We start from the raw sequence: 15,488 nt of genomic DNA on the forward strand, positions 1-15,488 counted from the left end.
CCCGACACACTTGTCTAAATTGATGGGTCATGTGAAGGAAATGCTATAACCACCCCTCACCCACATCTAGCTAAGTGGATGGGTCACTATTGTCTAGACATGTACACATGCTCATGAAATACAATCAATGGCCGTAACCACCACCAGACACACCTGCTAATTTGATGGGTCATGTAATATTACGGCCGAAGTGGAGTCTTTTGTTTAGACATGTAGCTAGGTAGCTAGCTAGGTAGCTAGGTAGCTAGCTAGCTAATCAATGAACTGGCATAACCCCAACTCATACTACTACAAATACAAACATTGTCATAGCTGTAGTATGAATCTGCAGGTAGCTAAATCTAAGAAACTCGGTTCAATGTTAACTAGATAATATTAGGTTATAACTAGCAATGCAAATGGATTTCTGATTTGAATAATATTACTACACAGATCATACACGTAACCTTAGCTAGCAAGCCAGAAAGCTAAAGTTTGCTAACTAACAGTATGCTTTAACTTGCAATAAAAATTACTTTCTGACAAAATTAAAAACGTATCTGGAAAATKTAGCTAGACTCTTACCCGTGTACATGGATGAACGCTTCATGGCAGACTGGAACCATTGAATTCAATTTTTTTTGTAGCTACATCTTGTTTGGCCAGCTTTGTGTCAAGTCACTTCGGTTCACACTGACTGTGGTGTGTGCAGAAAGTAGCCCATCACTTTTTCCTACTGATCTGTCGATAGCGCCTGCTAAATTCAGGGTATTAATGTTGTTGAGAAAAGTAGCAAAACTTTTGTAGTTCTTGATGGCTATCGTTATATCTTTTCAAAAACGGCACAGTAGAAAGGACTGTCAACACTTACTGAACAGCTCACGTTAAAGACAGAAGCGTGCTACATGGCAGACCAATCCAAACTCATCTCCTGGCATGTCCTGCTCATACATTAGTTCAGCCAATCATGGCTAGTGGGAAGGTTCCTGGCTTTTTCCATGGCTAAACCAACTAGGCTCATAATTTAACAATTGTATGGAATTCATGGAATACAAGTTTGTTATTAAAGCACATAAAAATTCATATGTTCCAGAAGGCATTTCTGCACAAAACAATTTTCTTCAAAAATAAATGTATACGTTCAAATGCTGCTCCTGTGAAGTAGTGACGTGCGACATACGCCTAGTTTCCTGAAATGAGTCACATATTTCCTAAACTTACAGAAGGCTTGTAAAGTGTGGTGTACCGCACGACAGCTCTCTAGGTCCGCTACTCTATTCTATGTTTACCAATGTCCTGCAACTGGCATTAACCAAGCATGTGTGTCCATGTATGCTGATGATTCAACCATATACACATCAGCAACCACAGCTAATGAAGTCACTGAAACCCTTAACAAAGAGTTGCAGTCTGTTTTGGATTGGGTGGCCAGTAATACACTGGTCCTGAACATCTCTAACACTAAGAGCATTGTATTTGGTACAAACTATTCCGTAGGTTCTAGACCTGAACCTGGTAATGAATGGTGTGGCTGTTGAACATATAGAGGAGACTAAATTACTTGGTGTTACCTTAGTTTGTAAATTGTCATGGTAAAAACATATGGATTCAATGGTTTTAAAGATGGGGAGAGGTCTGTCCGTAATAATAGATGCTCTGCTTTTTTGACACCACACTCCACAAAGCAAGTCCTGAAGGCTCTAGTTTTATCTTATCTTGATATATTGTACAGTCATATGGTCAAGTGCTGCAAAGAAAGCTGCTGCTGGCCCAGAACAGAGCGACACGTCTTGCTCTTCATTGTAATCAGTGGGCTAATATTAATAATATGCATGCGAGTCTCTCTTTTGGTTTTAGTTGAGGAAAGACTGACTGTGCCACTTCTTGTTTTTCTAAGAAACATTAATGTGTTAGAAATTCCAAATTGTTTGCATAGTCAATTTACACACAGCACCATCAGACATGCCACCAAGGGTCTTTTCACAGTCCCCAGGTCCAGAACCAATTCAAGGAAACCTACAGTATTATACAGAGCCACGAGTGCATGGAACTCCCTTCCATCTTATAAAGCGCAAGTGAACAGCAAACCTGGTTTAAAAAAACAAATAAAGCAACGCCTCTCCCCCATGTGACCGACTTGTTGTATGTACTGACATGCATGTGTAACTGATAGATGCACACACATACTACATGTTAATGTTGTTAAATATATGTCAAWTATAAAGTATTTTGTCTGTAATGTCTTTTTCGTTATGTGTCGGACGCCGGTAAGACTAGCTGTTGCCATTGGCGTCGGCTAATGGGGATTTACAAGCATTTCGCTACACCCACAATAGCATCTGCTAAACACGTGTATGTGACCAATGAAATTTGATTTGATCCTAATAAATCAAATCAAAAATCGAATAATAACTGAAAAACGAAATATAAGTGTTGATATTAGTTGGCAGGGGTCTTTACTTCAACATGTTTGTGTTTTGATGTATTTGTAATGCCTTTAAAGACTTTATGACCCCTTTTCCATCTGTTTGATCAGAATTAAATTATTAAATTGTTTAGGATGGAAAATGGTTGAAAAATGTATAYATGCCTTTTCTTAAGTATAGACTCTTAGCTTTCATTTGACACCAAATTTGATGTGCTCTTATGAACTTCACATGTTAGTGCTTATGGGACAGTGTCCTGTTTACAGATATCTATCAGTGGATGATTTGGAAACAGGGTAACATTTAACAGGTGTTTAAATGTTTGTTTGAGAGTTTTAATGGTGATGATAATGATGACTAAAGTGRTAAAGAATGTATTCCTTCCAATGTTAAATGTAGTATTGGGGCGATGTCCTGTTTATAGATATCAATAACAGCAAAAACATTTAATCTGCCAATACTACCACTGAGCCCTCTTTTGAGACATGCCAATGGTGGCAGGTTTGACAGATTTGAAGTCTGTTGTTGTTGATATTTTATAAACAGGAAGTGGCCCCGCTGTGCATGCTGATGTCGTGTCTCTGAGTCTACCTTTAAGTTTTCATATTCAATATCGTACTCACATCAAGCCATGTCTAATTCTGACTTTATATTATATGACACCCTTCAGTGCTATCTCGCAGCATAATCTAATTGCCCCTCGGGAATCAAGATGACATTCTATGCTGAATATTATGATCAGCTAAACTAGGCCTGACCACCTTTTTTTTTTTTACAGTTGATCATGACTGGATTGAAGAAGTAAACCTGAAAAAATCAAGGATAAATCCTTGCTGCATTTGACAGCACAAAGCAATATTTTAAAGCCTTAATCTTTGAAAATGTATAACACTATTTATTTAGTGTCTGACCTTTGTCATTTCAGGTGCTCAATTTGCCAGAGTTTAGTTAGTCAGAGAGCAGAATTTTGCCTGAGAGGAGAATCAGGTCTGTCTGGAATGCAGATGCGGACCGTACACAATGTTACATCGATATTTGTTTCATTGTGTAGGTGACTAGACCTCCATCAACGTTCTTCTGTGATGCCAATCTCACAGTTAGAAAACACTCTTGGATGGCTTTCTGATGTAGATTAGTCCTAGATTATGCCTAAAGTGCTATTAGTCTAGGATTAGGCGTAATGCATGTCTGGGAAACCAACCCTTCATCTACAAAACTACGACTATCCCTTTTGGTTTAAAATGTGCACCGACGCCAAATCTAAAATGGCCTCTCTCCTTTTCTCCCCAGTCCGATGTCTGCTCTACGGCCGGGGAGCTGTCTAGGGCGTCAGGTGTGGATCCTTCTGGCCATGACCCACCTCACCCTGGATTTCTCCCTGTGTAGCCCCATCAGTCAGGGCCTGGGGATCAAGCTCATCCCCAAACCTGTGCCTCGCCCCCGGCCCCACTCGGCGCCCCTCTGGGATACTCCCAACATTCTCCATTGGAGGACTGTGAGCACTCTGGCGCACCGGCTCCTCAACCCCGTTCCACTGCCAGACAGCAGGGGAGGGCCAGTGCTAAAGGTCAGGGGTCAAAAGTACAGGAGACTGGCACACAAAGGACAGCCATGTAAGGAGTGCCGATGGAAATACACATCGACCGAGGCATGGGATTCGGCAGCAGCGGTAGGTCTCCCCAGGGGGAGCAAAACAGACGTGATGAGGTTGTTACGGAGGGCTCGGAGACAGCTGAAATGGGACGCCGATGACAAATCTCAGGATGGCAGGACCACGACGGTGGCCGGATATATCGACTGGGGACCCACAGGGACGGAGGACAACTTTGACGATGGTGAGGGGAAAACGGCGGCCAACTCCACGCTGTCCACCAAGGCCTTGACCACTACYGTGGCCACCACCACTACCACCACCACCAAGAGCCCCCAGAGGACGTTCGCGGTGGTGACCACCCCACACCCTAGGAGGCTGAGCACCACCAAGGCCAGCGTCAGTTTRGGGGAGACTGTCAAACCACCAAAGCCATATGGAGACACACCAGGTAAAACTCCTTTCCTATGTTTTCTATCATGCAATTTCAAAGTCATTCATCTGTATTTCTATCCTGTTTTAAGTGCAGCTGGATTTGGCGTGTCAAGGCTAGTCAGGAAGACAGCAGGAGTGCATCACGTTATTATACACCCATTGCTAACTGTTTGAAGCAAGATTTTGGCACGAATTACCGTTGTCTGGGACAGATAAGTAAAGAATGTGTTGAATATTTGTGTAAAATAAGTGAAATATCATTCAGTGATGTAAGTGTTCTCCTTTTGACATATCTAGGGTATTGAGAGGGATGGGCCCCTCAAAATTGTTCAACTATTCAAAGCACATCTTCCCTAACCATCGGCCAATTAATATTTTAGGACACTTAATCTTTCCCCTGAATTTAGAGGAGCTATGACTCAGAGCAAACTGTTTTGTTTTATTCAGCAGTTTTTGGTTTCAGAATAGGCATATGCCATGTTTATACCTCTGTAGTTACATTGCCTATCGTAAGTATTCACCCCCTTAGATTTCTTAACATTTTATTGTGGGATTAAAATGGATTTAATTGTATTTTTTTGTCAACGATCCACACAAAATACTTTAATGTCAAAGTGCTAGAAAAATTCTAAATGGGAAAAAAGAAATGGAAAAATAAAAAAKAAATKTATCTTGAGTATTCACCCCCATTAGTCAATACATTCTTGAAACACTTTGGCAGCGATTACAGCTGCGAGTCTATTTGGGTAAGTCTCTGAGCTTTGCACACCTGGATTGTGCAATATGTGCACGTTATTATTTWAAAAATTCTTCAAGCTTTGTCAACTTGGTTGTTGATGGTTGGTAGACAGCCATTTTCAAGTCTTGTCATTAGATCATTTCCCAGTCTCTGGTGGAAAGCAGACTGAACCAGGCTTTCCTTTACGGTTTTGCCTGTGCTTAGCTCCATTCCATTATTTTTTTTATCTTGAAAAACTCCTCAGTCCTTGATGATGACAAGCATACCCATAACAGGATGCAGCCACCTCCATGCTTGAAAATATGGAGAATTGTACTGAGTGATGTATTTTGAACAATTTGTATTTAGGACAAAAAGTTTATTCCTTTGTTACATTTTTTGCAGTTTTACTTAAGTGCCTTGTTGCAAAAAGGATGCATGTTATGAACTACTTTTATTCTGTGCAGGCTTAGATTAGTATTGTAGAGTAACTACAATATTGTTTATCCATTCTCAGTTTTCTCCTATCACAGTCATTAAACTCATACTTTTTTTAAATCACCATTGGCCTCATGCAACTCAGTTTGGAAGGATGCCAGTATCTTTGTAGTGACTGGGTGTATTGACCCCCCCCCCCCCCCCCCAACCCTAATTAATAACTTCACCATGCACAAAGGGATATTCCGATTCAGCTTTTCCTTTTTTTTTTTTTACCAATCAACCAATTGGTGCCCTTCTTTTTGAGGCACTGGAAAACCTCCCTGGTCTTTGTGGTTGAATCTGTGCTTGAAATTCACTACTTGACCGAGGGACCTTACACATAATTGTATGTGTGGGGTACAGAGATGGTCATTAAAAAATCATGTTAACTCATATTATATTAGTCCATGCAACTTATTATGTGATTTGTTAAGCAAATTTCTACTCCCAAACTTATCTAGGCTTGCCATAACAATGGGGGTGAATACTGATACAGTATAACCAAGACATTTTATTTATTTATATTTTGTTAATTTTGTAAACATTCATAGAATGTCCATTTCACTTTGACATTATGGAGTATTTTGTGTAGATCAGTGACAATTAATCACAATTAAATCTATTTCAATCCCACTTTGTAACGCAACAAAATGTGAAAGAAATCCAAGCGGGGTGATTTCTTATGATAGGCACTATAGGTCTATTAGTTTATACAGGCATTGTATTACTGTTTTGAAAGTGTTAAATATATTGTGATTTGCAGATAGAGTATTGTTAAATTGTTCTTACCACATGCTTGTGGTACCATGGTATAATTAAATATACAGTGACAGTCAAGGGTTTTTCTTTATTTTTACTATTTTCTACATTGTAGAATAATAGTGAAGACATCAAAACTATGATTTAACACATATGGAATCATGTAGTAAGTGTTAAACAAATCAAAAAATATTTTATATTCTTCAAAGTAGCCACTTTTTGCCTTGATGACAGCTTTGCACACTCTTATCATTCTCTCAACCAGCTTCATGAGGAATGCTTTTCCAACCGTCTTGAAGAAGTTCCCACATATGCTGAGCACTTGTTGGCTGCTTTTCCTTCACTCTGCGGTCCAACTCTTCTCAAACCATCTCAGTTGGGTTGAGGTCGGGTGATTGTGGAGGCCAGGTCATCTGATGCAGCACTCCATCACTCTCGTTCTTGGTTAAATAGCCCTTATAAGGCCTGGAGGTGTGTTGGTTCATTGTCCTGTTGAAAAATAAATGATAGTCCCACTAAGTGCAAACCAGATGGGATGGCGTATCGCTGCAGAATGCTGTGGTAGCCATGCTGTTAAGTGTGCCTTGAATTCTAAATAAATCACTGACAGTGTCCACAGCAAAGCAACCCCACACCATCACACCTCCTCCGTGCTTCACGGTGGGAACCACACATACGGAGATCATCTGTTCACCTACTCTGCGCCTCACAAAGACACGGCGGTTGGAACCAAAAATCTCAAATTTGGACCCATCAGACCAAAGGACAGATTTCCACCAGTCTAATGTCCATTGCTTGTGTTTCTTGGCCAAAGCAAGTCTCTTCTTATTTTTGGTGTCCTTTACTAGTGGTTTCTTTGCAGCAATTCAACCACGAAGGCCTGATTCACGCAGTCTCCTATGAACAGTTGATGTTGAGATGTGTCTGTTACTTGAACTCTGTGAAGAATTTATTTGGGCTGCAATCTGAGGTGCAGTTAACTCTAATGAACATATCCTCTGCAGCAGAGGCAACTCTGGGTCTTCCTTTCCTGTGGCGGTTCTCATGAGAGCTAGTTTCATCATAGCGCTTGATGGTTTTTGCGACTCCACTTGAAGAAACTTTCAAAGTTCTGGACATTTTCAGAATTGACTGACCTTCATGTCTTAAAGTAATGATGGACTGTCGTTTCTCTTTGCTTATTTGAGCTGTTCTTGCCATAATATGGACTTTACCAAATAGGGCTATCTTCTGTATACCACCCCTACCTTGTCACAACACAACTGATTGGCTCAAACGCATTAAGAAAGAAAGAAATTCCACAAATTAACTTTGAACAAGGCACACCTGTTAATTGAAATTCATTCTCACCTCATGAAGCTGGTTGAGAGAATGCCAAGACTGTCATCAAGGCAAAGGGTGGCTACTTTGAATAATATTTTGTTTTTTTTAACACTTTTTTGGGTACTACATGATTCCATATGTGTTATTTCATAGTTTTGATGTCTTCATTATTATTCTATTCTATTAAACCTGCAACTCCATATTTGGAAGTTATTACACCTGACTTTTGGTAGGGATTTGACGACAAGAAAAAGACAAGAAGTTCTCACATGTAGACAAGAAGTTCTCCCACAAAGAAAAAAAGTTATTACGATAGAAAGCGATTTGTAGTCGTAAAATCCCTGCCAAAAGTCAGGTGACCTAAGCGCTTCCAAATATGGAGCTGCAGGTTTGCCATATCTGTCATGTTTGTGCATATCTCTCCTATGTGCAAATCTTTATGCCAGTCATTTTACTTAAGGCCCTCGATTTACATATACAAATCAAATGGTGTTTGTTTGTTGATAGTGAATTGCATTTGTGGATAGCGATTTACATTTATGGATTGGTGATTTACATTTGCAAATACATTTGCAAATGTTGATCCCATATTGTTGATCCCATATTGATCCCATATTAAATGTTGTTACCGAAAATTACTGTCCGTTTGATGTACAAAAGCAATGTGTGATTTTATGGTGAAGTCTCTCCATGCCGCGAACACATGAAGTTGACTGGCTATGCACATTAGATTTACCATTTAATGAAATCAACGAAGATGCTTGGCTTCTTTAATGGACTATGCAGGTGGCAGTAAAACCAGAGTCATGTTTAATTATGTATGACCTAGCACTATGTTAACTGACATTTCCCATTGGGTAGATTTACATGAATGTCATACAATCACGTTCCCACTGCAGAGGGCAACCAAAGGGTCCGCTGGAATATATTGACCACTAAACTGTACAAGTGTTAAAACATCTCAAGACATTGTGGTTTATGGACATTTGGCCAGATGTGGTAAATGCCAATAAATAACTATACAGTAGGATGTCATTGAACATACAGTGCCTTCAGAAAGTATTCATACCCCTTGACTTGTTCCACATTTTGTTGTTACAGACTGAATTCAGAATGGATTAAATATATTTGTTTTCTCACTAATCTACACACAATACCCCATAATGACAAAGTGAACACATGTTTTTAGAAAATKTTGCACATTTATTGAAAATGAAATACACAAATCTCATTCACATATGTATTCACACCCCTGAGTCAATACATGTTAGAATCACCTTTGGCAGCAATTACAGCTGTGAGTGTTTCTGGGTAAGTCTCTAAGAGCTTTGCACACCTGGATTGTAAARTATTTGCACATTATTATGTTTCAAATTCTTCAAGCTCTGTCAAGTTGGTTGTTGATCATTGCTAGACAGCCATTTTCAAGTCTTGCTATCGATTTTTAAGCTTATTGAAGTCAAAACTGTTACTCGGCCACTCAAGAACATTCAACGTCATCTTGGTAAGAAACTCCAGTGTATATTTGGCTTTGTGTTTTAGATTATTGTCCTTCTGAAAGATTAATTTGTCTCCCAGTGTCTGTTGGAAAGCAGGGTGAACCATGTTTTCCTCTAGGATTTTGCCTGGGCTTAGCTCTATTCTATTTCGTTTTATCTATAATAATATTTTGAAGATAAATACACAACGCAGAGGATGAGAGGACGAGWGTACTAATGGTCAATAGGGAATTGTCAATGTAAATAATTGGTCTTCAGTTCAACACCTGTTCAGAATCTGTGGAATGTCAGTCCTGTACTCAGAGCTACATGTGCCACGTTTTCATTGGTCTGTACATTGAGTCTGGAGCAGGATACTTATTATTGTTATTTGGCCATTGGCCCAGGTGCACTGCAAGGACTTCTGATTGGTCAACCCCAGGCTAGGGTGGGGGGTTATAAATGGCATCCTGTTCCTTTGTCCTGTGGAGAAAAGCTGAGGACAGGGGAGGCTGAACATCCACCTCCCAGCATAACATCTATGATTTGTCCTTCTCAGATACATCTATTTTTCTCCCCCTGATTTGCTTTGGACTTCAACTGCTAACATATCCTAAAAAACTCCCTAATCCTTGCCGATGACAAGCATACCCATAACATGATGCAGCCACCACCATGCTTAAAAATATGAAGAGTGGTACTCAGTGATGTGTTGTGTTGGATTTTCCCCAAACATAATGCTTTGTATTCAGGACATAAAGTTMATTTGTTTTCCACATTTCTTGCAGTTTTGATTTAGTGCCTTATTGCAAAGAGGATGCATGTTTTGGAATATTTTAATTCAGTACAGGCTTACTTCTTTTCTCGCTGTCATTTAGGTTAGTAAACCCTCAGTGTTTTCCTATCAAAGCCATTAAACTCTGTAACTGTTTTAAAGTCACCATTGGCATCCTGGTTAAATCCCTCAGTGGTTTCCTTCCTCTCCGGCAACTGAGTTAGGAAGGACGGACGCCTGTATCTTCATAGTGACTGGGTGTATTGATACACCATCCAAAGTGTAATTAATAACTTCACCATGCTCAAAGAGATATTCAATGTATGCTTTTGTTATTTCCTTGCAGGCATTTGAAAAACTCCCTGGTCTTTGTGGTTGAATCTGTGTTTGATATTCACTGCTCGACTGAGGGACCTTACAGATAATTTATGTGTGGGGTACAGAGATGAGGTAATCATTCAAAAATAATGTTAAACACTATTATTGCACTTATTGCAGAGGGAGTCCATGCAACTTAATAGTGTATGTGACGTGTTAAGCACATTTAAACTCATTAACTTATCTAGGCTTGCCATATCATAAGGGTTGAATACTTATTCACTCAAGACATTTTAGCTTTTCATTTTTAACAAAAATAAATAAATCTCAAAAGACAATTCCACTTCGACATTATGGGGTATTGTGTGTAGACCAGTAACACAAMATTTCAATGTAATACATTTTACATTCAGGCTGTTACACAACAAAATGTTGAAAATTGGTGTGAATACTTTCTGAAGGCACTGTTTGGCATAGTGAAATGGGAAACGGCCATACTTCTACAGTAGACTGTATCTTAACTTTTAGCGTTGACCCAGTGGTACAGATGTTTCACTTCATATGAACCCAGCCCCATCCAGGCCTATTCAGCTGGATTTTCTCAGACTGTGCGGAACACGCACTCATGACTCCATTCTATGTGCACCAAAGTTACAATCTGTTAGTTTGAAAGCCTAACACTGTAAGATCATATTTTATAATTTAGCTAGCCATGTAGGCAATAGAATAAGCTWTGAAATTATGCCCACCTGACCTGTTTTGGAATTTATAATGGAATGTTTTTGGATTACGTAAACAACAACAGAAATTGTGTGTTGGTGGGGATGCAGGGCTGTGTTCGAAACAGAAAACTACCAGCATGCTTATGTTCCTCAATGGCAAATCTAGGAGAGCTCAAAAACGTACCTTATAGTTGAAGAGTGTATGTTCTAAGTTTAGGTTTAAAACAAATAACTGCCCATTTTTCCTTGTAGATCAGAAAATGTGTGTCCTTGATTTGGTTAACACCACAGTATCAAATCAAATCAAATATATCTTCCCTTCTTACATCAGCTGATATCTCAAAGTGCTGTACAGAAACCCAGCCTAAAACCCCAAACAGCAAGCAATGCAGGTGTAGAAGCAAAGTGGCTAGGAAAAACTAGGCCAAAACCTAGGAAGAAACCTAGAGAGGAACCAGGCTATGAGGGGTGGCCAGTCCTCTTCTGGCTGTGCTGGGTGGAGATTATAGCAGAACATAGCCAAGATGTTCATAAATGACCAGCATGGTCAAATAATAATAATCCCAGTAGTTGTCGAGGGTGCACCAGGTCGGTATCTCTACCGCTCCTGCTGTCTCTAGAGAGTTGAAAACAGCAGGTCTGGGACAGGTCTCTTATACACATCTAGATGTGTATAAGAGACAGGGTCTGGGACAGGTAGCACGTCCGGTGAACAGGTCAGGGTTCCATAGCCGCAGGCAGAACAGTTGAAACTGGAGCAGCAGCACGGCCAGGTGGACTGGGGACAGCAAGGAGTCATCATGCCAGGTAGTCCTGAGGCATGGTCCTAGGGCTCAGGTCCTCCGAGAGAGAGAAAGAAAGAGAGAATTAGAGAGAGAGCATACTTAAATTGTAACCACTAAAGCTAGTTAGAGCTAGTTTGACCACCAGAGGGATCTTTGAGAAGCATTTGATTGCCTTCAATAGTGGCTGTGCTAGAGAATTTAAAAASTTTTTTTGTAAGAACATAGTATATGGGACTGATTTTAAGAAATGTTGCTTAATTAATATGATTAATATTATGTTGTTTCTATTCCAAGAAAAATGAAAAACCCTCAGGGTTTCCGTTAGGATGAAACTGAAAATATAGCACTGTACAACGTGACGGTCGAAAGTAGCCTACAATATTAAGTGCATAACATTTCCACATGAATGAATTATCTTTGAAAGACAGGGTCCTGAAAAAGGGACGTTTTGTTTTTTGATGAGTTTATAATTCTAAATTAATAATAATAATAATCGCTTTGTTTAAGAAATAACAATATTTTGGATATTATTTTGTTTTCAAATAATGTAAAATGAGCAAGAAAAAGGCCATTCTTGAACATGGGGTGAGACATTGCTACTAATTTGTAAATAAAGCCAGTGTCACGTTCGTCGTAGTGAGGAGACCAAAGCGCAGCGTGATGTGAATACATCTTCTTTAATGAAACGAAGAACACTTAACAAACTAATACAAAACAACAAAACGAACGTGAAGCTAAGTATAACGATGGCAGAGATGCAACACCTCATAGACAATCACCCACCAACCAAACTGGAAAATGGCAACCTAATTAGGATCCCCAATCAGAGACAACGATAAACAGCTGCCTCTGATTGGGGCAGCTGTTTATCGTTGCATCATCGGATTGGTCGTTGTTTAGCCTAGTCGTTGTGTAGCCTAGACTACACACACACACCTAGACATACCCAAAACCCTAGACAAAACAAAAACACACATACCACCCTCGTCACACCCTGACCTAACCAAAATAATAAAGAAAACAAAGATAACTAAGGTCAGGGCGTGACAGATAGTTTGTTATTTAGAATGATTCTGTTTTTAGAGGGAGAGAAACCAAAAACCTACAGTCATCTCATGGGTCTCCCAGTCAAGGCCAGCACAGATATTGAACCAGCATCTGTAGCAACATAGCTTGCACTGCGATGCAGTGTCTTGGACCGGCTCTCAGGCGCTGTACAACKTGACTGGTCGGGAGTAGGCTACAGAACTACAGTAAGAGCAAAATAAATCTAACATTTCCACACCCTAATTGTAGTCTAAGTTTCTCTTAGTGTAACAACAGTTTTGGTTAGTAATACTGAAGCCGTGCACAATTATCAGTTTCTATTTAGGTTTATGTCACCCATTCATTGTCAGTTAGAGACACAGTAGCGCCTTGGGACCCAAAAGCATAATCAGTGCTCTAACTCCCCCTTGCGCTGGTCTGGAGCAATGAAGTAGTGACACAGGGTACCGTACTAAACCACAAGTCCCGCAGCATAATCTTAAAACTTTTTGTTGAGCAACCACTGTAATTTGTTCCTGAATATATACTGCAAATCAGTTTCACAAAAAATGTATAACAATTTTCTGGCTCATGAATAGCTATGACTAAGGTCACTTTTTTGTGATTCTGTGTTCTGGCATATTTATCAGTATGTTCCACCTTTTTGCCTAATCACACATGGTTCCCAACCCATATCTCCACAGATGGCCAGGTTTGGAGTCACTTTGTGCACACCAAGAAGGCAGCAGATTGCTCGGTTTCAAACATTGTTACAATTAGTACGCACTTTGGATCCTCATACCCCAGCAGCGTAGTCCATCACCGGACACACACAGGATTTATACAGCTGAGAATAAGCACATTAACCAAGATCCTTACATAGGTAGACCTAAAGGTAGACCCCAATGCTCTGCCTGCAGAATCTACCAGTGATCTAATGCCATCTTCAAAGGTCATGTGTTCATCCAGAGTGAAACCAAGGTATTTATAGAGCACAGTGTAGAATAATGGGGTTGTACCAAAACAAAAGTTGTGTGCACTTCTCTGCACTCCCTTCTTTATGAAATGATCAATCTGGGTCTTCTCTTGATTTAACGCTAGTCTCCATTTATTACACCATCAATTAACAATATTCAACATATTCTGGAGGTCATCTTCGGTTTCTGCAAGGAGAACTATGTCAGCAGCATACAACAAGATGCCCAGGAATATATCCACAACTTCAACACCAAGTTTAGCATGTTTGATTTGTAGGGCTAAATCATTAACATGTACTGGAAATAAAGTGGGCCAGGGTGCGTCTCCCTGCTTTACACAGTGAGAAGTTGGAAATCAGCCAGTCCTTACGTCATTGGCACTGGTCACCTTAATAATGTTTACATATTGTTTTACCCACTTCATATGTATATACTGTATTCTGGCTCTGTAACTACTTCTGTAGACACCTTTACTGTTCATATACTGTCCATGTCTATACACACAATCATATACATGSACTGTATATATTTATATTCCAGGCTCTGACAATGCTCATTCTAATAGTTATATATTTCGTATTATTTTGGGGATTTGCGTGTATTGTTTTGTATTATTAGGTATTACTGCATTATTGGAGCTAGGAAAATAAGCATTTTGCTACACCCGCAAAAACATCTGAAAAATACAGTTGAAGTTGGAAGTTTATATACACCTTAGCCAAATACATTTAAACTCAGTTTTTCACAATTCCTGACATTTAATCCTAGTTAAAATTCCCTGTCTTAGATCAGTTAGGATCACCACTTTATTTTAAGAATGTGAAATGTCAGAATAATAGTAGAGAGAATGATTTATTTCAGCTTTTATTTCTTTCATCGCATTCTCAGTGGGTCAAAATTTACATACACTCAATTAGTATTTGGTAGCATTGCCTTTAAATTGTTAAACTTGGGTCAAACAATTCGGGTAGCCTTCCACAAGCTTCCCACAATAAGTTGGGAGAATTTTGACCCATTCCTCCTGACAGAGCTGGAGTAACTGAGTCCGGTTTGTAAGGCCTCTTTGCTCACACGCTTTTTCAGTTCTGCCCACAAATATTCCATAGGATTGAGGTCAGGGCTTTGTGATGGCCACTCCAATACCTTGACTTTGTTGTCCTTAAGCCATTTTGCCACAACTTTGGAAGTATGCTTGGGGTCATTGTCAATTTGGAAGACCCATTTGCGACCAAGCTTTAACTTCCTGACTGATGTCTTGAGATATTGATTAAATATATCCACATAATTTTCCGTCCTCATGATGCCATCTATTTTGTGAAGTGCACCAGTCCCTCCTGCAGCAAAGCACCTCCACAACATGATGCTGCCACCCCAATGCTTCACGGTTGGGATGATGTTCTTCGGCTTGCAAGCCTCCCCCTTTTTCCTCCAAACATAACGATGGTCATTATGGCCAAACAGTTATATTTGTGTTTCATCAGACCAGAGGACATTACTCCAAAAAGTACAATCTTTGTCCCCATGTGCAGTTGCAAACCGTAGTCTATTTTTTTATGGCGGTTTTTCTTCCTTGCTGAGCAGCATTTCAGGTTATGTCGATATAGGACTCATTTTACTGCGGATATAGATACTTTTGTACCTGTTTCCTCCAGTATCTTCACAAGGTCACCTTCACCTTTGCTGTTGTTCTTGGATT

General features: G+C 39.7%; 1 protein-coding gene across 1 annotated transcript in view; it reads left to right on the forward strand.

Moving 5' to 3' along the window:
- The window catches only part of LOC111966552 (adherens junction-associated protein 1), a 73,691-nt gene that overhangs the window by 41,833 nt on the left and 16,370 nt on the right, over window positions 1-15,488 (forward strand). The window contains exon 2 of the mRNA XM_023991293.2: window positions 3,696-4,447. Coding sequence (XP_023847061.1) covers window positions 3,696-4,447 — 752 coding nt within the window. The remainder of the gene's footprint in view (window positions 1-3,695; window positions 4,448-15,488) is intronic.

Source organism: Salvelinus sp. IW2-2015, linkage group LG7 (genome assembly GCF_002910315.2).
Source record: "Salvelinus sp. IW2-2015 linkage group LG7, ASM291031v2, whole genome shotgun sequence".
NCBI classification, from domain to species: Eukaryota; Metazoa; Chordata; class Actinopteri; order Salmoniformes; family Salmonidae; genus Salvelinus; species Salvelinus sp. IW2-2015.